The 22,798-nt window shown below is 46.6% G+C and overlaps 1 protein-coding gene across 1 annotated transcript in view; it reads right to left on the bottom strand.

Moving 5' to 3' along the window:
* Positions 1 to 22,798, bottom strand: part of GALNT16 (polypeptide N-acetylgalactosaminyltransferase 16) — a 122,509-nt gene that overhangs the window by 24,854 nt on the left and 74,857 nt on the right. The window contains exons 5-13 of the mRNA XM_032774803.2: positions 21,443 to 21,508; positions 20,145 to 20,266; positions 17,491 to 17,578; positions 15,634 to 15,718; positions 12,184 to 12,287; positions 6,540 to 6,666; positions 5,145 to 5,237; positions 2,724 to 2,807; positions 1,067 to 1,208 (exon numbers count right to left, since the gene is read on the bottom strand). Of these exons, the coding sequence (XP_032630694.1) occupies positions 1,067 to 1,208; positions 2,724 to 2,807; positions 5,145 to 5,237; positions 6,540 to 6,666; positions 12,184 to 12,287; positions 15,634 to 15,718; positions 17,491 to 17,578; positions 20,145 to 20,266; positions 21,443 to 21,508 (911 nt within the window). The remainder of the gene's footprint in view (positions 1 to 1,066; positions 1,209 to 2,723; positions 2,808 to 5,144; positions 5,238 to 6,539; positions 6,667 to 12,183; positions 12,288 to 15,633; positions 15,719 to 17,490; positions 17,579 to 20,144; positions 20,267 to 21,442; positions 21,509 to 22,798) is intronic.

The following is a 22,798-nucleotide window of genomic DNA, read 5'->3' as shown; positions in this document are numbered from 1 at the left end:
TGTAGGGTAGCAGGGGGAGGATCTATGATGGCTCTGGTAGCATACCACTTGGTAGCAGGGCTGCAATTGCTAGCACTGGAAAATTATTTACATTTCATTCATGTTCAGTGTTATTAGTAACATAAAGAAATGAGGTTTCTTTAAAAGCTGCTTTTTAACCAGACACTGCCCCTTACAAACACTGCTTTAAAAAGTACTTTAAACATTTTTATTTAAGTGCAGACTTACATTCCTGAATCAGTATTTAAATATATTCTTCCAGTAATTATAGCAAAGATTTCAATTTCCACCAGTGTCTGTGCCCGTTAAGAGTATATTAACCACTTCAAAATCCTGTGAATGTTTGTACTGTGCCCAGAAAGCAGTGTCTGTAAGCTCCTATGGACCCAGGCCAAATGCTCCAGTGTAATGCATGAACCCTAGTGCAGCTCACCTTTGGCGGGAATAATGTGCCCCTTCTTTACTGTATTTTGCATTATAGGGATGAGACAGGCAGAAAGAATGAGAAGTAGCTCAACTCCTGAGTGCACACTGTAGCATTCAGGGGTTAATGGAGTATTGCCTGTGAATCTGTATGTGTCTATTAATGTCCATCTCACTATAAGATATGAATCTATATCTAATACAGTAGATCAGGAGCACCCAAACTTTGTCAAACTGAGGGCCATGGTAACAATTTGCCATGAAGCCCAAGGCCCGCATCGAATTTACATAAAATGGAGACACCTGAGGCCACCCCAGCTTGGAAACAGATATGTGGCCAGTGGAGAACACAAGTCCCAGCATGCAATGCTTCAGCTTAATCTGAGTGGTTCCATTATGGGCCACATTCTCAAACTCTGACTCACATGCTGTCCACTCCCTACAGCAGAGAGACTGTAACTTATTATAAGGCTGTGCAGAAGCAGCTACTGCCGACTGTCAGGACACACTGCCGCGGGTCTCCGATATGCTGAAGATCATACACACACACCTTTCCTAAACATTTATCCTCCCAGTACCACTGTGTCAAAGCTGCTAAAATGCAGCAAGCAGGAGTAAAGAGCCAAATTCAAGCCTGCCTCACCTGGCTGACAGGGGGATTGTTCACTGTCCCTTTGCAGCTTCCCACACCAGCTACAGAATTTCCTGCTGTGTCCTGGCCCCAAGACTCCAGGCAATGTCCTCCTTGTCTGATAATCCCAGGAACCAGCTCCTTTTCAGGAACCCTGGGAGAAAAACAAGATTTGCATGGCACCTTATACCCAGAAGTGTCTCGATGCACTGTACTTATTTATATTGAGATTACTCCAACCACCACTGAAATGTGTCCACCTCTAGAGTGGAACACAGCACAATAGTTGGGGCCAGCAAATGAAGAATATTATATCCAACAGAAATGTCTGAGGGAATTTGAGGAAGCAGAATGTGAGTTAGGATTTGGCCAGAACTCTGAGTTAGTATCCCTTACTTTCAAAAAGTACTGGGGGATCCTTAATATCCCCAAGGAGATAGGACTTCAGTGTTGCATCTCCTTTGACAGACAGTACCTCAAGCAAAAATCTCGGTCTATGCTAGCCTCCCCTGTCCCAAATTTTCCCATTGCTACCACCAGTTCATCCCCACTGTGGTAGCAACTAGCACTAGTGTAGACAGGGCTCCAGCTGGCTACCTACTTTTTAACCACTGTCCTCTAACCCTACTGAGTCATAGGCTTTGTCTAGACTAGGATTTAAAGAGGTGTTGGTAGAATGTGTTAGCTAACATGTTCTAATAACACAGCCCTAGTGTAGACATGGCTGCTCACTAACACGGGGCTAGGGCACTGGTTCAGTACTGACTCAGAAGGAAGAGTGCCAGCTACCAGTTCACAAAGACCAGTTGCTACAGAATCTGGGGTTTTCCTTGAAAATCTCACATCTAAGCACTGGGGCAGACCCAATTCCATGTAGTTTGTTCCTTGGGGCTCCAGGCTGTATGTGATTATGCCACTGGGACTCCAGGGGCTTATTGGGTCTAATGGTTAATCTGGCCCTGGACTTCAGTACAGTGCACAGCAAAAATGCTGGAGCCTTAGATTAGAGGGAGCTGTACTCCACACTTCCACCAATGCCATAAGCTCGTATACAAACCATACCTCAACAAGCCACTTTATTTCAGATCCCTGAGGCACCGGAAATTCAGAAACAGGCATTCACACAACAGATCTTTAAGATCTTAACAGCCTCATTTCCAGAGGTATGTTAGTCTGCAGCTCTTTTCCCATCAACACACCTCCTGACTTCCTTTGACTGCATGTCCTCTCTCCCTGTGAACAATGGATGCTGCCCCACCTGGCTTCCTGAAGGTCTCCTAATAGAGCTCTCTATTCCACAAAAACACCTGCCCTTGCCACTCCTTCCCTCTCCCAAAAACGTGCTCTATCCTACCTGCCCACCTGCTAGCTGCACCTCTCCCCACTTCCCTCCCAGAGATCCTTTTCCACCTCCCTTTTCCCAGCTCAAATGTCCAAGCTGGAACTGGTGGTGGGTCAAGTGGAAGTGCAGGCCAGCAAATCAAGGAGGGTTTCTCACCAAAAAGAGAGAGGTGAGCAGGATTTACTCTGAACATGAGAGTCCTGACTTCCTACTTCCCAGCTGCCACAGATCTTCCCCAATTCTGAGGCTGCTTTCCTCCCTGGCCTACCTACCACACCCTTTCAGAGAGCTGGTTTCCAGCTTTCTAAGAGTTGAGGATTAACTCACTTGAGCTCTGGGTAGACATTCTCCAGGTACCACTGGAAGGATTTACAGTTTAGTTTCCTGCGTTGCTCCATGCGGTCTGCAATACTGGAAACAAAAGCGTGTTGTTCAGAATGATACAGTGAATGGAGACGATATGGGGTAGCAGCGAGGCCAGGGCTAGTTTTAGGGATGTGTGAAGCTGTATAATGTTACCCCCTTGCCCTTGGCCTCCTGGCCAATGTCATGGGGACAGAGCAGGGACATTGAAAAAGTGGGAGACAAGGAGGGGTGTGTGCAGGGGCCTCCCAATGTGAGACTGAAGAAACAAACACACACACTCGCAATTTCTTGCACTTCCTCTAGCTCAGGGAAAAACAGCACAGTGGCACCACTGGAGAGCTGAGAAGGTGTCTTCACTGTTGTGTGTCCCTGTGGGGCTCTATTGTAAGAGAGAGACTCAGACAACCGCTGGGAAACGAAACAGGTGACTACAAATGATCAAGGGTGTGTTTAATCATTTTTGTAATAGATTTTTTCCTGTGTTACAATGACTCCTTGGAAACTTTAAATGTAATAGTCACTTTAAAAAACAGCTGCATTGTCACTCTAGGGCTCCTTATGGCTGTGCTGCATGCACTGGCTTGTCAGTGTCCAGTAGCTCGGGAGTTGGCGTTTGGCACTGATTTTGTTTTTCCTGGAAGAGGAGTAGTGAAGCTTTCGTTCTAAAGGAAAGAATACATCAAGGGTTCAATTATGGCTCTTACAGACCAGGGCACTCTATTGGCCTGGGGCAGATGAGCAGCCATAGTGCTTGAGTAGTGGAGAAGGCACAAAGCACTGGGGGCATAATGTCTCCATACGGTTGGTGGGGGAGGGAAGGGACTGTGCTCTGCTGCTGCACTCCATAGCCCTGTACTAACGGTGTTCAGTGCACGCCCCTCCACAGACGATTCTCTTGGCTCTAGCTGGTGTGCAGGAAGGGGGAGGGAACAGGGCTCTGGCCCCACATCCAGCCCAGTCAAATTTTGCTCCCGTGGGGTGTGTGATCCTGCTGGCAGAGCTAGTGGTTCCCTCTCATCCATATACTCACCCTCTGTGGGTGTGGTGAGTGGAGGGGAAATAATCTGTTTTTATGCATCCTCTTTCTCCTGCCATCCTCAGGGACCCAACTGGGAGCAGCCATAATACAGCCCATACCTTATAAAGAACTATATAAATCTTATAAACTGATATAACTGGTGAGGAAACAGGTCACATTTGGGGCCCAATTAACCTTGATGGTGTTCCTTTAACCAGTGACATAAGCCTTCTAAAAGTACATTTCATGTTAGCATTACAAAGCCATTACTATACGTTATGTAGTTACTGAGGGCCAAATCCTGCAGCCCTGACTCAGCTTTTATTCACACAAAGCTGCCACTGAAGCCATTAGGAGATCTGCATGAAGGGTGCTGCAGGCTTTGGCCCCAGAGGGATCATGGAGGCTCCTGCACGCCATGCAACAGAGAGCTCTCCATCACAGACAGGCAGCAGAGGACATGAGATTGGACTTGTGTTTGGGCTCTGGCCCAAGGGCCGCACTCAGGCCGAACCAGAGACGGATAAATGTTAGGCAGGCAAAGACATTTTTAAAAGATCATTTATTAATTTATGAGAAATAAAACATGATGTAAAACACAGAGTGGTGCTTACATTATGTTGAATCTACAGAGCTCACTGCATATAGGAGATACATCAGTATCGAACATACGTGTGTCCAAGAGACAACCATAAACAGGGATCTCTGAAGCCAATGCAGTAATATCAATGTGCTGTCCATAGACTGATACATACAGAGGTATGTTTGGCTTCATGGTACTCTCCTAGTTCATAAATATGCCTTAGGTTTTTAAATTTCTTTGGAAAGTTCACTATTCTTGTTGCAACTTCCCCTCTGCCCACACCTATGTGACCCTGACCTATAGTTGTTTTTTGTGGGGCAGCCAGCCTGCCTAACCCTAATGCCTAATGGCCGTTCATACCAGTAAAAGCCAGTCCCATTGGCTCTGGATGCAGCATAAGCACAGGAATGTCTGCTCAGTTACCTGCTCAGCTCAGACCTCCATAGACTGGTTACAAGCTGTGTAAAAAAATGTGTTTTTCTTCTATCCACTTAATGTGTTGCCTTTTAATTTCATTAAGGGTCCCTCTGGGCTTGTATGCTAGAGCAAGTTAAGTAGGGCACTGCAGGGGAGGAAGGGCATATGTTGCCATTTAAAATAAAGTAAATTAAAAGTAAATCTTGTTAACCAGCCATTTGAGCTGTGGTTCTGAGATAACGCTGGGCAGGGCATCTTTGCCCTTAGCCTTTCCCTACCCTCTCCCAGTGAAAGTGTAAAAGCAATTTCCAGTGAACAAACCGATTAACAGGAAGGCTGCGGGCCAGGCTCAGGGACTGCTTACCTTCCAAATGACTTCCCAATGGCAGAAGGCCGGGCCTCGTAGTAGTGCTGTTTGTACTCATCCATCCACACCTCTGCTGTGCGTTTGGTGTTCCTGCAGGTGGGCAAGGAGAAGCTACGCTGAGTGCTAGTACCTTGCGACAGCTCCCCCAGGAGCTGGAGATAAAGGAACATTGGCAACTTAGGAACGTGCTCATGGAGACAGTCAGGGTATGTCTACACTATGGAGAGTATACTGACATAGCTATGGCACCGTAGTTCTGCCAGTGCAACCTAGATGCAGCCCAAGATGATGGAAGGGGTTTTTCTGGCTGTGTAGGAAAAGTACCTTCCCAAATGACGGTAGCTTTGTCAATGGAATATCCTTTCTGCCCACACAGCTGCACCTACGCTAGGGGTTAGGTTGGTATAGCTGCATCAGTCAGGGGTGTGGCTATATTAACCTAACTTTTAAGTGTAAACCAGGTCTTGGGAAAGTTAAGTCATCGCCACAGCTATGCCAGCATAACCTCACAGTGTAGACACAACCTACGCTGACGGACGGGGTTTTTCCATCACTGTCCAAGCTAAGTCAACGGAAGCATTCTTCTGTCTATCTAGTTGTGCAGACCCTGGAGGTTGGGTCAGCATAGCTATATTGGTCAGGGGTGTGGATTTTTCTCACCTCTGACTGATGTACCTATATTGACCTAAATTTTAAGCACAGACCAACTCTAAAGGTGTGAAGTTAAAGAGTGTTAAAGTGCATTAAGCCTGTGTGGACACTCTCATTTAGAAGTGAAGTGGCCTTAGTTCACTTTAGCTTAATTCACTTTTGTCCCTGTCTAGATGTGCCCTTTGTCACTAGTCACAGACCATTATCACCCTTTGTTTTTTTTGTAACAACATCTTTCTCCCTCCCAATGCATCTACCAACTTCTCTCATTTTTATTCTCTTCCCCGCTCTGCTACAATGGAAGCTGCCCATGTGGCTCTTCTCATAACAGATACATCTCTCTGGTACATCTGGACCGGCAACTCTCATGTGCTATCTCCTAATCAGTAACAAAAAATGTGACGAAGAACTGCTGAGTCCTGTGGCAGGTTCAGCTGGAAGGAAGGAGATGGGCGGGGCCAGGAATAACTAGGACTGGGATTCCTAGGGACACTGAGGCTATGACCTTCTGGGTTAGCATTCCAGAGGAAGGGGATATGCTTTATGCAGTGGGCATCTGTACCATTTCTTTGCCTAGGCAGGAGGTTTCAGGCTGAATCTTGTTAAATGTTCAACCACGTGCCATCCTCCCTGAATCCCCAGGCAGAAAAAAAGGGAAAGGAGGAAAGAAAGATATAGGATTATTTAGACATGCTAAATATCAAGATGATTCATCTGCCATTGCGATATCCCAACACCTACTTGATATAGGTCAGTGCATTGCCCTCTGGAAAGTCATAGGGGTGGCGTTTCCTGAACACATGGCCGACTCGACTGCAGGGAACAATCTCCAAGCTGCCACCGCACATCCATACTCGGAAGGAGAGCTCTGGAAGAGATCCCAAGCATCAGAATCTACAGCCAGACAAGCAATACAGGTAAAACTTCCTAGAATACCAAGAAAAAAGCCACCTCATACACTGCCCCTGAATGGCTTTGCCTCCTTTCTCGGCATAGATGCCATAGACTCAGTCCACGGTAAAACCAGGAAGGATGAATTGATGGAAAGAGAACCTGTCTCTCTTCGTTATAATTGAGTTGATCCTCAGACTTCCCAACCTTCCTCCTGTCCCTCTCCTCTCTCTGAGACCATCCATTTAACAAGAGACCTACTCATTATCCTGGGCCTTGTGGCTGCCAGACACTTAGAATGGCTTCTGGCAACAGATGTTGTTGACATTACACTGCCCACAAGCCCTGTCTACAAGAGATAGGGCTACCCCAGGAAAACAGACACCCCTGCAGAAGTCAGAATGGGTGCCAAGAGTGGGGGCCGGGAGAAAAGGAACAGATTTAGGGAAAGGATGGATATGTGACAGATAATAGGAAATGACAGAGAGAAGAAGAGTCAGGGTGGTGCTTTGGTTTACTTAAACAGTCCATGCCTGGAGTCCTGCTCCCTTTGCCACACCCCCACTGACATCACCCTGGAGTACAGTTTCAAAGCAGAGCATATCATACACAGTTGCCAAGTGTGGGGCATGGCTGCTCTTCCCCTCTAATTTCAGGGCAACAACCCAGCTGATCAGGTTTATGTATATCCAATTAAATATGTCTGCTTAGCTCAGGTGCTTGTGGCCCCTCACCATGGCAAAGTTTGGCCACCACTGCCCATCTAAACACCATATCTCCCCTGCTCTTCTCCTCTCCTGGCTCCTGGAATCCCAGCAGCTGTGGTACATCTCACATTAATGTTTCAGTTGTATCACACCATCTCATTATAATGCTCCCAACTCACTTGGCTCTGCCAAAACTGGTACAGGAGTGAAAACACTGGGCTGCAGCTCAAAGTTACTTCTCCCAAGAGCAGAATTCAGTCCAGTTTATTTGAGAGAAACACACACACACAGAGCACTTGCAGAAACTCAACTGATCTTGAAGTCAAATTCAACATTTTGTTAAAGAATTGTTGGAACACAGGGGCTTTGATGTGCAGAAGCTCATTTGCATCACAGAAGAGACAGGCCCTTGTTAAGGATTATGAGTCTGTCCGTGGTTGTCCCCACCCCCCGAGTTTAATCACTGTGCCACACTGGATGGGTTCCTCACTTGCGCTTCATGTGGAAATGAAAGCAACAAAAGAGGAAGGGTAATAGGCAAAAAAGTCAACTGGGGAGTTGGAGAAATTTGCATAAGATTCCCTACAACAATGGGGCCCTCTAGAGACTTTAGATCATATAGATTCTCCTTCAAAAACTTTACTTGCCTGGGGTCTTCCTCAGGCCCTGAGGCAAGAGATACAACATTAACAAGTTACAAAAAAAATCCTTTCAGCCTGAAATCTCCCACGCAGGCCCCATGGCTACCATACTTCAGGCCTTTCACCCCCAGATTGCCAGTCCAGCTCCTTTGGAAGGAGTGGGCAGGATTGTTTAACACAAGTGGGTTATTTGTTTTTAAATGACTTCTACTTCTGCCTCTGAGTAAAGGAGAAAATGTTAATAAGTCACATTTTCACTGCTATCTTTTGATCCCTCTCACACATCCCAGACAGTCTGTGTCCAACAGGGGGTACGTCTACACTGCACGATTATTTCGAATTAGCTTAAACCGATATTACAAAACAGATCTAATAAAATCGGTTTAGCGCGTCCACAGTGGGATCCCGAAATCGATTGTTTGCGTCCATGGTCCAAAGCTACCATCGATTTCAGGAGCGGTGCACTGTGGGTAGCTGTTCCTCAGCTATCCCATAGTTCCCACTTCCGTGTTGAGAGCACAGTGCCTGATGGGGCAGAAAACACTGCCCCGGGTGGTGCTGGGTACAGCCTCACCCCTCCCTTTGTGAAGGCAGCAGACAACCCTTTGGCGCCTTTTTCGCGGAGTGCATTGAGCAAACGCCATAGCACAGCAATCTTTCCCTTTTTTTTCACGTGGTGGGGGGGGGAAATAAACTGAGGAGCTGTTCCCTGAACCACGCCAGACACTGTGTTTGAACCTACAGACATTGGGAGCTCAGCCAAGAATGCAAATAATTTTCAGAGACTGCTGTGGACTGTGGGATAGCTGGAGTCCTCAGTACCCCCTCCCTCCCTTCATGAGCGTCCATTTGAGTCTCTGGCTTCCCGTTACGCTTGTCACGCAGCGCTGTGTATCCTGGAGTTTTTTATTCAAACGCTTTGGCATTTCGTGTTCTGTAACGGAGCTGGATACAACAGATTTGTCTCCCCATACAGCGATCAGACCTAGTATCTCCCGTACGGTCTATGCTGGAGCTCTTTTTCGATTTCAAACTGCATCGCCAGCCGTGCTGATCAGAGCTCCACGCTGGGCAAGCAGGAAATGTAATTCAAAAGTTCGCGGGGCTTTTCCTGTTTACCTGCCCGCTGCATCTGAGTTCAGATTGCTGTCCAGAGCGGTCAGTGCTGCACTCTGGGATGCCGCCCGGAGGCCAATAACGTCGATTTCCGTCCACACGAACCCTAATCCGAGTTATCACTATCGAATTTAGCGCTACTCCTCTCGTTTGGGAGGAGTTCCGAAATCAATTTAAGGAGCCGTTTAACTCGATATTAATGACGACGTCGTGTGAACGGATACAGCGTTAAATCGGTATATCGGCCATTAAACCGATTTAAAGTCGCAGTGTAGACCTGGCCAGGGATCAGTTGAGAGAAAAGCAGCAGAAGAAAGCTCCCCAGTCTCATAGGCAGGGAAGGTCTTTGAAAAAAGCCAGGCTACACATTTCTTTTGGGATTGTGTCCAACTGGCTTTTTCACTCCTGGAACAAGGTTCTAACTCATTCTGGGCCAGGCTGCACCTAATAACTATATCAAACATATCCACTGTGAAATCCTGAAGCCAGTTTGTTCGGTTAACCTGATGTATGGGTTTCAAGACAATTCTCAGTTCTAGGTGGACGCAGACAGATGCAAATGCACACACACACACAGAGTATCTATTCCATATCCATAAAGCAGCGGGATCCTTGAAGGCAGGCAAAAAGGACAAAAAGATGATGCAGTTCACACAACAATACATCATCATTTTATTCTGATTTATTTCCTTCAAATATGGAATAGAAATTGGAGACGGAGAAGATCTACTAGGTGATTTAGCCCATGCCCTGGGGAATATGTTGGATTGTTATGTACTGTATGTTTCCAAGTGCTTTGCAGTTTTAGATGATTCAAGCACTGTGAGTTTCTCCACTTCCCCTAAGAGACTTTTACCAGCTAAGGGTATGCTTACACTTAGAGAGGAGAATGTGAGGCCTAGCTTCAGGAGACATACCCATGCTAGCTTTGATCAACCTAGTGTGCTAAAAATAATGTAGTTGCAACTGCATGAGTGGCTGGAGTGGCTAGCAGCCCCAAGTAGATGCCTATGGTCTTTGATGTGTACGTACTGAGGGTGACTAATCCCTCCCACTGCTCATGTTGCCATGGCTACCCTCTATTGCTAGCTTGATCAGAGCTAGCGTGGGTATGTGTCCTAAAGCTGGGAATCACACACCCAACATACCTTAATACATCTCGCTGCCATGCAAACTTGCTTGGAGTGCTTGCATCCAGCTACCAAGTTACTCCTGTCTCCTAGTTGGAGCAAGATTTTGTAGGGGAGTGTGTAGTGAACATCCCTTTACCATATCCCTTCGGCTATGCACTTGCCTGCCATACTCCGCCTCCTTTTTAACCCTGCTCACTCGCAAGTAAAAAAAAAATCCACAAAAAAAATGGTTGACATTAAAATATTTTCCTTTTTCATGAAAAATGTGACATTTTAAATAAAAAAATTATAAAAATATTATCAAGATTTTTCATATACCAAAAACCTGGTTTTTGATAAACAAAACAAAAATGAAAAGTATCCATTACCATTTTCTATTGTATTACCCTCCTATTATCTAATGGATATATAATGTATGTGTCAAGGTGGAATGAGTTTTATATTGTATTTTAATTTATGAGATGAGCACCAACACAGGCTTATGGAAATCTGAAGAAATATAGTATTGAGAAACCCCCCATCAGATCTTTACAACAAAGATTCCACCTCACAACTTTGTTTTCCCCATTCCTAGTTTATCCTTTCAGAAGCTGAAAGCATGGGATGCATTATTCTTTTAAAGGGAATTTATCTGCAACTTAATTAATAATGCAAACAGAATAAATTTGTGGCAGCTTTATCATATTCTTAATGATCCTCCTACTTCTACATCTGAATTCTGACAGATCATCATTTCCGATGTGTCTTAGAGAGGGTTCCCTCCGTCTAATGGAAAATACTCTTCTAAGCTCCTTAGGTAATCCCAAGTAATATGTACTGCAGGCAAGCCATGTCTGGAACTGCTCAAATAGTGAGCAAAATCACTTTCTAGTTCCAGAGAGTCAGGCCAGAGGGAGCGGTTTTATTACTACAAGAGGTATTGAAACACAGAAAGAGGTATGTACAGATTCATTTCAGTTAACAGGAAAGACAAGTAAATTAGTTATTTTAATTCCACTCTCCCTCACCAGCAATTCATTTTAATGGAGTCCCAAATACTTGATTTCCCTGTGCTCCTCTTTTCAGTTCTGCTGCTCTCTCTAAACCTCACTTACATGTGATGATTCTACAGCATAAAGGCATCTAATCTGGGAGAAAAAAGATGCCTCGAATTGTCACCTCTGGTAGTACTGTGGAAGCAGGTTTCAGAGCTTTGCTATGTGAAATAACAGTACCTGGGAAGATATTCCTCAGAGGGTTTAGAGCTCAGTCCCAGTTTAAGAGTCTTATGCAGTTTATGAGTATCGGTACCCAGCTTCCACTCCCAAAGAGGTCTGACATACTAGGAACACAACTTTTAAAAGCCATTGTCATGGGATAAGAACTCACCTTTATTAGGGGAAGAAGGGATGTCTATAGAAAGGTTGAATGGTGGTGATGTTCCACTTGAAGACTTGTTAGACTATGGAGTGGGTCAGGAAAGAGAATCTCTCCTGAACATCTCATGTTAAGTACCACAGATGTTATTGTTATTTATGTGTATTTCTGTAGCACCTAGAAGGCCCCACTCAAGGATCAAGGCCCTGTCCTGTTAGGCACTGTGCACACATACAACAAAAAGATGGTCCCTATCTTAAAGAGCTTATATCTTTGATATACACATGAGCCAGTAATATAGATCTGACTGACACTGTGGCTGTCTGATGTCTCGAACCTTATACTGATACACAGATCTTTGGAGTTGGGTGTTTTTGTGGATTGGGAATGCGTTCCATCTATATGCAAGTAATATATTAATTACGTGAAATGCCCACAGGAAATCATATTTTGTCTGACAAAGATTTCCTGGTGTCACTTTCTGTGTGAGGAGGGAGATGGTGTGGGGAAAGAGAAGGCAATGACTAATTTCACAACTCACCAAAATTCTCTCCTCCCCAGATGTCCATCTGAGTGTCATATTTTCCCAGATGGTTAAACCAAGACTTATCGATCACAAAGATGCCTCCCGCTATGACAGGTGTTCTGGAGAGAAGGAAGAAAGGGCAAATACATAACAAAACAATAATCATAATTTGTCCTTGCTCGGGATTTTTCATCTAAAGATCACAAGACACTTTAGAAACATTCATTAATTAAGCCCTGTAACCCTGCTCCACCACCATTATCCTTATCTCCATTTTACAGATGAGGAAAACTTGGCCAGACTAAGGCCTGGTCTACACTACGCCTTTAAACCAATATTAGCAGCGTTAAACCGATTTAACGCTGCATCCATCCACACAACGAGGTCCTTTACATCAATATAAAGGGCTATTTAAACCAGTTTCTGTACTCCTCCCCGACAAGAGGAGTAGTGCTGAAATCGGTATTACCATATCGGATTAGGGTTAGTGTGGCCTCTGGGCAATATCCCACAATGCACCATTGTGACTGTTCTGGACAGCAATCCAAACTCAGATGCACTGGCCCTGTAAACAGGAAAAGCCCCGCGAACTTTTGAATTTCATTTCCTGTTTGCCCAGCGTGGAGCTCTGATCAGCACGGGTGGCGATGCAGTCCCAAATCCAAAAAGAGCTCCACCATGGGCCGTACGGGAGATACAGGATCTGATCGATGTATGGAGAGACAAATCTGTTCTATCACAGCTCTGTTACAGAAGACGAAATGAGAAAACATTTGAAAAAATCTTCAGGCTATGATAGACAGAAGCCACAGCACAGTGCTATGTGACAAGCGTAACGGAAAGCCAAAGAATCAAATGGACGCTCATGGAGGGAGGGAGGGGGTACTGAGGACTCCAGCTATCCCACAGTCCCCGCAGTCTCCGAAAAGCATTTGCATTCTTGGCTGAGCTCCAATGCCTGTAGGGTCAAAAACATTGTCCGGGGTGTTTCAGGGTATATGTCGTCAATTTACCCTCTCTTCCCCCATGAAAGAAAAGGGAAAAAAATCAGTTTCTTGACTTTTTTTATATGTCACTCTATGTCTACTGCATGCTGCTGGTAGACGCGGTGCTGCGGCAATGAAATAGCAGCATCCTCTCCCCTTCCCCGGTGGCAGACGGTACAATATGATTGCTATCCATTGTCATCATCAGCCTGTGAGTGCTCCTGGCTGGCCTCAGGTGAGGTTGGCTGGGGGCGCCTGGGTAAAAATAGGAATGATTCCCTGGTCATTCCTGGTAGGTAGGTACAGAACGGCTGGTAACTGTCCTCATCATAGCAACTGGGGCTGAGTTCCATCAGCCCTTTCCCCCCCCTAAAGAAGAAAGATTCTGTACTGCCTGGACTATCATAGAGCAAGATTCCTCTCCCCCCCACCCGTTTAATGTCTGCCTGGACTATCATAGCAGCTGGAGGCTGCCTCCCCCTCATTTTATCTCACTAAAAAGTCAGTGTTGTTTCTTATTCCTGCATTCTTTATTACTTCATCACACAAATGGGGGACACTGCCACGGTAGCCCAGAAAGGTTGGGGGAGAAGGGAATCAACGGGTGGGGTTGTTGCAGGGGCACCCCCCATGAATGGCATGCAGTTCATCATTTCTGCGGGATCTGACACAAAGCGGCTATGCTCTCTGGTTCTCTGATACACTGGTTCTCTAGTACACGTGCCCCATATTCTAGGCAAGACTGACTCTATTTTTAGATAAACCATACAGGAGGGATTGACTTGGGGAGTCGTTCCCATTTTTGTCTTTGCGCCACCAGCTGACCTCAGCTAAGGCCAGCCAGGAGGACCCATGACAGCAGAAGACGGTACAGAATGACTGATAACCGTCATCTCAACGTCAATTTACAATGGCACAGCAGATGGTACAGAACGACAGGTAACCATCTCTGCTACCTTGCAATGGCAAATGAATGCTGCTGTGTAGTGCTGCAGTACCGCCTCTGTCAGCGGCATCCAATACACATATGGTGACAGTGACAAAAGGCAAAATGGGCTCCATGGTTGCCATGCTATGGCGTCTGCCAGGGCAATCCAGGGAAAAAGAGCGTGAAACGATTGTCTGCCGTTGCTTTCACGGAGGAAGGAATGAGTGACGACATTTACCCAGAATCACCCGCGACACTGTTTTTGCACCATTATGCCTTGGGATCTCAACCCAGAATTCCAATGGGCGGGGGAGACTGCGGGAACTATGGGATAGCTACCCACAGTGCAATGCTCTGGAAATCGACGCTAGCCTCGGTACATGGACGCACACTGCCGAATTAATGTGCTTAGTGTGGCCGCGTGCACTCGACTTTATACAATCTGTTTTACAAAACGGGTTTATGTAAAATCGGAATAATCCCGTAGTGTAGACATACCCATAGTTCCTCACCTCTATTACATGACGAGATTGCAGCAGAGGTGGGAATACAACACAAATCTCCTGACTCCAAGTCTTGTGCTTTCACCAACAGACCCACCTCCCACCCCTTGTTAGTTTCTATCACAGTATTTAGAAGGTTAGTGTTGTGTCTTTTGCTCTTTGCACAACATACACAATATGAAGGAACCACATGGGCACAGTGGGGTCCAAACAACTGCTAGACTGTTACTAAGGCTCAGCTGCTTATACCCACTGCTGTTCTGTCAGGGTTCTGGTGGTTTCGGAAACATGAGACACAGTGAGGTCCGCTACAGGGCTCATAAACTATTTACAGGGATGCTTTCCAATTCCTGTGTGCTATAGTTAAAGAATCTTGCTGTCTAAATAGACAAGAATTTGGGGGTTTTGTCAGCATTTTTCACACTTCAGTTTTCTCAAAGCTCTGTACAAAGTAGTGAACCAGCTAGTGACTACACTGGCCAACAGAGAAGCCACTATGTGCCCCACCCCTATCTCAGTCAAAAACTTGAACATTCAAAGCTGGGAAAGAAGGATGATCCTGTACTTAAGCCCTTGGACTGGGTTTGGTTCCCAGCTCTGCCATGGACTTCCTGTGTGACCTTAGGCAAGTTGTTCAGCCTCTGTGCCTTAATTCTTTATCCATAAGAGGGGATAATAGCACAACCAGACTGCACACGCTGTCGAGAGGATAAATTCATTAGTTTGTGAGGCACTCAGATACTAGAGAGATAGGGGCCATGTAAGTAGACAGACTGAATGGGCTGCAATGGTCTGTAAGTGTGTTTAACTTAAAATCATTACTTTTTCCATTGTTCAAGGAGTAGTGAGTTGATAAATTACAGCTTTCACATGTGTCACATGACTGCTTCAAACATATCACAGGACAAATGCCTCACACAGCATCTGCAGCAACCGCGATGGTATCTTGTCCTCACAAGGCAAGTTCTTGTGCACTCCTGATGCAAAGATGAAGTCTTAACAATGGCATTCAAAGAGAGGGCCGCACAAGCCCAGCAGAGACTGGTACCTTATGGACTGGGTTGGGTCCGTTCTGGACATCTTCTGCTCTATAGGGATCTGCTCCCACTTAAAGTGAAGGCTCCAGTCAAACCCTGAGAAGAAAAGAAACACGAGGGATGCCAATAGAGTAAGACAATGCTGGCTACTAGAATACTCAGGAAATCTGCAGCAAGAGCATCAGGGGAACAAACAACTAAACTAACAAGATGCTGCAAACCTCCTTTTTGGGGGGTTGGTCCTGGTGACCTTTTTGCATACACAGGTTTCCACTAGCCTTGGAAACAGACCCACGCCTTCATTGAGAGGATGCCTGTTTTGGCCCCTCTGCCCCATCTGCCTGTGGCAGGTGCCACACCAGATTTGCAAGTACTACCCTTCATGTCAACCAGCAGGGGGCAGACGGGCATACTGGACCTGCAAATGCATGAGGCCACCAGTAACCCAAGTGAGCAGAAGTCCCTAGGTTACCCCACACCTGCATCAAAGTAGCAAGAACCTTCGACATTGCAGCAAAATGTAAACATGTTGCTGTACCATTTGGAGTCCCTCGAGGCTCTCCCTTCCCTTAGCAATACTTGTCTGTGCTCAACTACTTTCCAGATCTTCTGGAGTGTGTTGTCAGGGCGAGAGGCGATAATCAGGGCTGCTGCAGTCTGGTCAGCGTGTCTTATGCCTCTTTGGCTGACAAAGTTATGAGCACTCTTGGTGGGATGACGGTGTATTTCTGGGAACAAAGTTCCAGTGCGTTACCATTGGTTTTCCCAAGTCTATCATTTGTTGAGTTGTCCCACATTTCTGAATTGAGCTATGAGTAATCCTTAAAATGCTGCCAGGTAATGGACACCCACAAATTGGGTGGGTTCTAAAGGCAGGGAGGGTGGTGAGAGGAGGTATTGGCAGGTGAGATTCACCACTGAAAGGGAGAGAGAGTTGAGCCAGATGATGTTGGAGCAGCAAGGGATGGTAGTGGAAGGGTTTCACAGCTAGGAAGAGAGTTGAGAATGTTTTTCAGGGACTACTGTGGGAGGATTTGGCAGCGGGGAGGTGTGGCCTTGGGATGCTCTTCAATGGATAGAAGGAAGCTGTGACGTCTGCGTAGCACAGTGCGCTGGCAGGAGGGCTCTGCATCTGACAGGAGTCTATCCGCGATACCAGTGGGTTTCAATAGCTGATGGCGGCATTTGTCTGGGGGAATTATGGAGAGGGTGCAGGCAGATTTGACAGCTGGGAGAGGGGATTGGGTTAGGGGCCTAACCTGGGGGACCTATTGGCGGGTTTAGGCACTGCTGAGTAGAAGGAGTGCTAGTCAGCTGGAGGGGGATTGCTTGCATCACTTATCCATCAGGTGATGGGTGATGTTGGCCTGCATGCTTTGGGATGGGCAGGTGTGTGTGTGGTGAGTTTTGGAGAGCAAGCAGGGTGCATTCTGATTGCTCATCTGCAGGGTTACTGGAGGGCTCAGCAATAGCAGGAGGGGCTGGGTTGGGTGCCTGTGGAGGCACTGGGAGCTGGCAATTCTGGTCTGGAGCACTGTAAGGATCAGACTCTGGCACCTCTCCTGAATACCTGCCTGGCCTGCGATCTGCCTGCAGACCTTTCCTAGAGAGCCACCTTCAGTCCTAAAAAACTACTGTCTTGTGTCTGAAGCATCCACATGCAGGGCCAGTTACACAGAGTGAGCGGAGAGCCTCTCTGCATACCCCCAAGTTGCTTCATGGCCTCTTCTCCACTGGAGCTGTTCCTTCCAAGCAATAAAACACATTGGACAGAGAGAACAGAGCACTGTTACTGCTGCCACTCCCTAGCTGGTCCTTGTCCACCTTCCCCTCAGGTGTAACTTATCCCAGCCGTTAGCCTTACCCACCTCCCCTCAGATCGGCTGAGGCTGCCAGGTAGGCAAAATTATCCAGGCTGATCACATCGATGATTGGACTCACCACCCGGGTATAATCCTGTGAGAACAGAAGAGTGGGAGAACAATCAGGCCTCTCTTGGGGGGCTGGCAAAAGAATAGCGTATCAGAGACATGAGGCTATGCACACCGCAACAGGGGAAAATATATCAGCATATTACATTGCAACTCTTCATTACGTCCCATGTGGCAGCTGGGTGACAACTCCATGGCTGCTGTACATGTCAACAGACAGGAAAACTGTCAGCTCAACTTCATATCTATGACACGGGGGAATGAAACTAATGGCCCTCTTTTAATATGGGTTTAGCACACAGGAGCAGAGGTAAGTGACAGCTCTTTATTTCCTGGCCCCAATCACATGACATGGGTCCCAGTTTCAAAGGTTAATATCCCTGTCACAAAGGCAGGAATCAGGGCTTGGTTACACTCGAAACTCCAAAGCACTGCTGCGGGAGCGCTCCCGCGGCAGTGCTTTGAAGTGCGAGTGTGGTCGTAGCGCCAGCGCTTGGAGAGAGCTCTCCCAGTGCTGCAGGTACTCCACCTCCCCGAGGGGATTAGCTTGCAGCACTGGGAGCCGTGCTGGGCACTGTTTACACTGGCGCTTTACAGCGCTGTAACTTGCTGCGCTCAGAGAGGTGTTTTTTCACACCCCTGAGCGAGAAAGTTGCAGCGCTGTAAAGTGCCAGTGTAGCCAAGGCCTCAGTATCCAGGCTTCTTTTGATTTTTTTAAAACAAAAAGGCCAATAAAATAAACTAATTCTCATTACCAACCCAAAACAACCACATAGCCAACTAATAAACCACAAAGAGAGACACAGTATTTACTCATGATGATTGATAGTCCCTGAGAATAATGAGACAGACCTAGAAATAATGAGATTTTTAAAATAAATAAAGAAATATTGGGACCTTTTTATTTGCCTTCTGGTTTTTGAACCTTTAGGGAGCACTCCAGTCCCATTTTCAAGCTATTCTCTGCAACCATGGGTGCTAGAAATTTACTTTGTATTAAAAGAAAACTGAGATTCTTGACTCCAGGAGCTGAGCTTTAAGACAAACACCAGCTATCTCCACACTCACAATAAAATTGAGAGAGTCGGTAATGATGGAGGTACCCAGCCATCTGTCTGTCACTACTAGCCTGCTGATCACACAGCCACTTGTTCTGAAAACAAGTTTTTTCTGTTGTGGCCTGTGCTCAGGCCTTGAGCCTGGGTGTGCCGTTTGATTTTTCATCGACACTGACAGGGCAGGCATGAGTTAATTCTGCCACAGCATAAGCGCTGTCAACAGCAGTGTTGAAGCACATCTCTTTTATGGTCTGTGTTCTGTTACCATCTGTCCAGGTGCCCTGACATTCCAGCCTCCTCACAGCTAGAGAGAGATGTGAACCAAACCCCCGGACAGAAACAGCTACAAAATTCGGGACAAGTTTGGAATCTGAACCTGGACCTAGATCTGAACATGGCAACTGACCCCTATATCTATGATGGGCTGAACCAAAATCCTAGCTCAAGCCAGCCCTGAGCTCTAAACAGATTGGATCAGGGTCCAAAAACTTTGCAGCTCAGATCCATCCCTGATAATAACTACTCAGTCCCATCTGCAGAGACTCCATAACTGTGCTGCTGCTGCTGCTGCTGCTCCTGCCAGGAGCTTGACTTTACAAGCAGAAGTAAACTTGACATTTATGGGCTACTGAGATGGAGGATTTATTGAGCAGGCTTAAAAAGAAGTTCTAAGGTTTCACCTTCTTCCTCCCCTTGACACTAAACTGAGCAGACATATGAAATGTGCAGCAGCGTAAGTGCCTCCCACTCCTCTCCTGGGCCCCATTACTTCATGGGCTCCTTTCTTCAGAGAAGGAGAATGCGGCACTTGCAGGTGACAGAAAGATCAGTACCCCTCTGCACCCCCCTGCTCTTTCATTGCAGGTTTTTCAGCAGCATTGTCACATCGTCCCTTCGACCCCGTGGTGAATTCAGGGCGAGAGCTGCCAACACTGCTGTCTGATATTACACTCTTATCTGCCCTGGGGTTAATCCTTTCTCCAATGAACCTCAGAAAGAACGTCCCTGGGGGCACTTTGTGTTGAGAAGTGGTTTTGTGGGCCCAGTGCTTGTTGCAGAGGGTGTTAAAAGCAGGAGGGTTGGGCAGGGGGGAAGGTTCAGCAGTTGGAAGAAGGTTGTGGAAAGGGAGCAGAAGTGCATGCAGAGGTTGTGTGTGTTGTCTACATGTGAGGAGATGTGGAAGAAGTATCCAGGAAGATTAAAGTAGCAGTCAGCGGCACAAGGATTTTCACGAATCTCCCCTCCCATCTATTAACATCCCTGTCCCCACAACAGGAAAGTGCTGGGGCCCTGCAGTAAGAGTCTCAGTAATACACAGCAGGTACCTGTTGCACTGGATATTTTAGGCTCTGTACTCCTCTTAAAAACATCTGAGTTTGACAGGGAGGCATTTGGATGCTTGCTCTCGATGCTGAAGCTCACAATGTGCAGCGGTGCTGTCTATCAGCTGCCTGGCAGAGCCAGGAAAAAAGAAGGTAAATCCTGGTGGGGATTGTGTGAGATGAGAAAGATAATGGGGGGAGGTGGTCTCACCTCTTTCACTCTCTGAAGCATCGGCTGCAGCCACTCGCTGTTCACCTCACAGTGACTGTCTAGGAAGGTGAGAACCTCAGCCATCGCCACCTCAGCCCCTCGCACTCGAGAGCGAATCAGCCCTAAGAGGAGGAACAGGCAGAAGAGGGGAAGACAGTGGAAAGGACAAAGAGTAAAAGGAAGGGGAGATTAGGGAGGGAAAGCCCTGAACTTCGACAATATAGAGAAAATAAAAATTCTCCACTGCCTTGTGCCTTGTGTAGTCTGATTCTCCAGGACAAGCCGGACTCTTTACACTGCTCTAACAGAGTAAATGGGCCATAAACATAGCAGATCTGCCCACTGGACCAGGGAATAGCCCTACCAGAGGGGCCTCCCCAGATGGCATAGAGCTGCCTTAGCCAGGTCCGTGCCACCATAGGAATAGGAGACATGCTAGGGGCATGGGCTTTTTTATTTTTTCTGTTCACACCTCTAAACCTCCAGTCTTGATTACTGGAACCTCCTCCTCTTCAGCCTCCCTGACACCTATATCACTTCCCTCCAGTCCATGCAAAACACAGCTGCTACAATCACCTTCCTTGCCTGTCACTCTGCTTAATCACACCCATCTCTCAATCTCTCACCTAGCTCCCTCACCCCTCCCAGTGTTTTGAGCTCCAGCTTCTTGTCCTGACTTTCAGGGCCCCTCACTGCTTTTCACTCTTCTCTTTTATGATGCCAGTCTCTCCCACAAATGCCTCCCCATCTTCCACACCACCGCCTGATGCTTGGGATCCCATGTAAAGCCGCTACCCTCGCCTCCTTCAAATCTCTTCTCAAGACCCACTTGTGCTGCGATGGCTATAAGAAATCAGACAGCACAAAATGGCTGGGCGGAAGGACTGTTAGGACAGCTAAGGAAAGTCAACATTTTGATTTGTAGATGTATTATATATATGAAATATTAGCTTTCCCCAACTCTGTGTGTGTATATATAATGTATAATATTTGATTGTCTTCTTCTCTCAGGTCAGGAACCATGTCTATCTATATGGTCCTAGCACAATGGGGTCCTGATCCTGACTAGGGATTGTGGGCACTACTATAACATAAATATTTAAAATGACAACAGATGCCCTGAAGCATGAGGATTGATAACCCAGGATCTCTCTGCCAGAGCCTCCAGATTGGGAAATAAAAGCTTCATCTGTACTGCTAGTATGAATTGTAACCATGAGAAATAGCATCTAGGGGAGTGGAGGGCAGAAGGGGTGACTTTGCAAGCAGATGGTACCTGCAAAGTTTTCCACACTCACCTTCTCGGCGACTGTTGCGTAGACACTTGACCTTTGGGATCTTGGTAAGGAGCTGGCAGTCCTCAGCTTAGGAAAGGAGAAAACATTTGGCACAAATACATAAATTATTTGGCTTCAGTGGAGAGCTCCAATTAACTGCTCTTATGTGTCTCCATGGAGGGAAAGCACTGCTTTCACTTAATATCACTTTAATCAACCTGATATCTTTAATCCCATTGTCTAAAGTGCACCCAAGAGAGCTCTGCTTGCTTGACAGTCCTCCTCCATGGCTGCTGAGCCAAAGCTCTCCAGATGCGCTGAAGGGCTCAGGCTGCAGCCAGTTTGAGTTCAGAACTGCGGAAGAACAAAGGGGCATATGCTGTAGGTGTAGAATTGGGAGCAGGAGAAACTGAGGGACATCACGGAGCAAGTGCAGAGAATCCAAGAAGCTAGAGAGGAAAGAGACCTACTCTATTAGGTGATTTAGTCCACTTCCTCCACCCACTAGATCATGCAAGGTTGTTCCCTACAATCTGTTCTCTGGGATAGTTTTCAGCTTAGTTTTATTTAATCCAAGTCATGGTGATCCAACCATCTTCCTTGGGTTCACTTTTCCACTAATATAGGGATGTCCAACTGGCAACTTGCTGGGTGACCAAGTCACACCTAATTTGCATTAAATGAAATACATTCCAGAACACCAAGGTTGCACATCCCAGACTGCATCTGGTAAGAGTGACCCTTCGTTCAGCTCACGGTGGAGCAATGCATGCTGGGCCATGTAGGCTCAGAAGGCCACATCTCCACATGAAAGAGAAGATAAGGCACAGGGGTCCCTCTACAATTCTGTGGGATACATTTGGTCCACAGGCTATACTTTGGCAAGTCAACAAGGTTCAACAAGGACAAGTGCAGAGTCCTGCCCTTAGGATGGAAGAATCTTATGCACTGCTACAGACTAGGGACCGAGTGGCTAGGCAGCAGTTCTGCAGAAAAGGACCTGGGATTACAGTGGACGAGAAGCTGGATATGAGTCAACAGTGTGCCCCTGTTGCCCAGAAGGCTATTGGCATTTTGGGCTGCATAAGTAGGGGCACTGCTGGCAGATCGAGGGACTTGATCATTCCCCTCTATTCGACATTGGTGAGGCCTCATCTGGAGTACTGTGTCCAGTTTTGGGCCCCACACTACAAGAAGGATGTGGAAAAATTGGGAAGAGTCCAAATCCTCTTTGGAAACCCCTTTCAGTAGTGAAAGCAGCTCTCAAATCCCCCCTCATCTGTCTCTTCTGCAGGCTAAACATCCCATTCTATCAGCCTCTCCTCATAAGTTATTGCTCATCCCCCTAGTCATTTTATGTTGCTCCGTTGGACTTCT

This window comes from Chelonoidis abingdonii, chromosome 4 (genome assembly GCF_003597395.2).
Source record: "Chelonoidis abingdonii isolate Lonesome George chromosome 4, CheloAbing_2.0, whole genome shotgun sequence".
In the NCBI taxonomy this organism is placed as follows: domain Eukaryota; kingdom Metazoa; phylum Chordata; order Testudines; family Testudinidae; genus Chelonoidis; species Chelonoidis abingdonii.
Note: the sequence above shows the minus strand (reverse complement) of the source record. Positions and strands in the feature narration are given on the sequence as shown.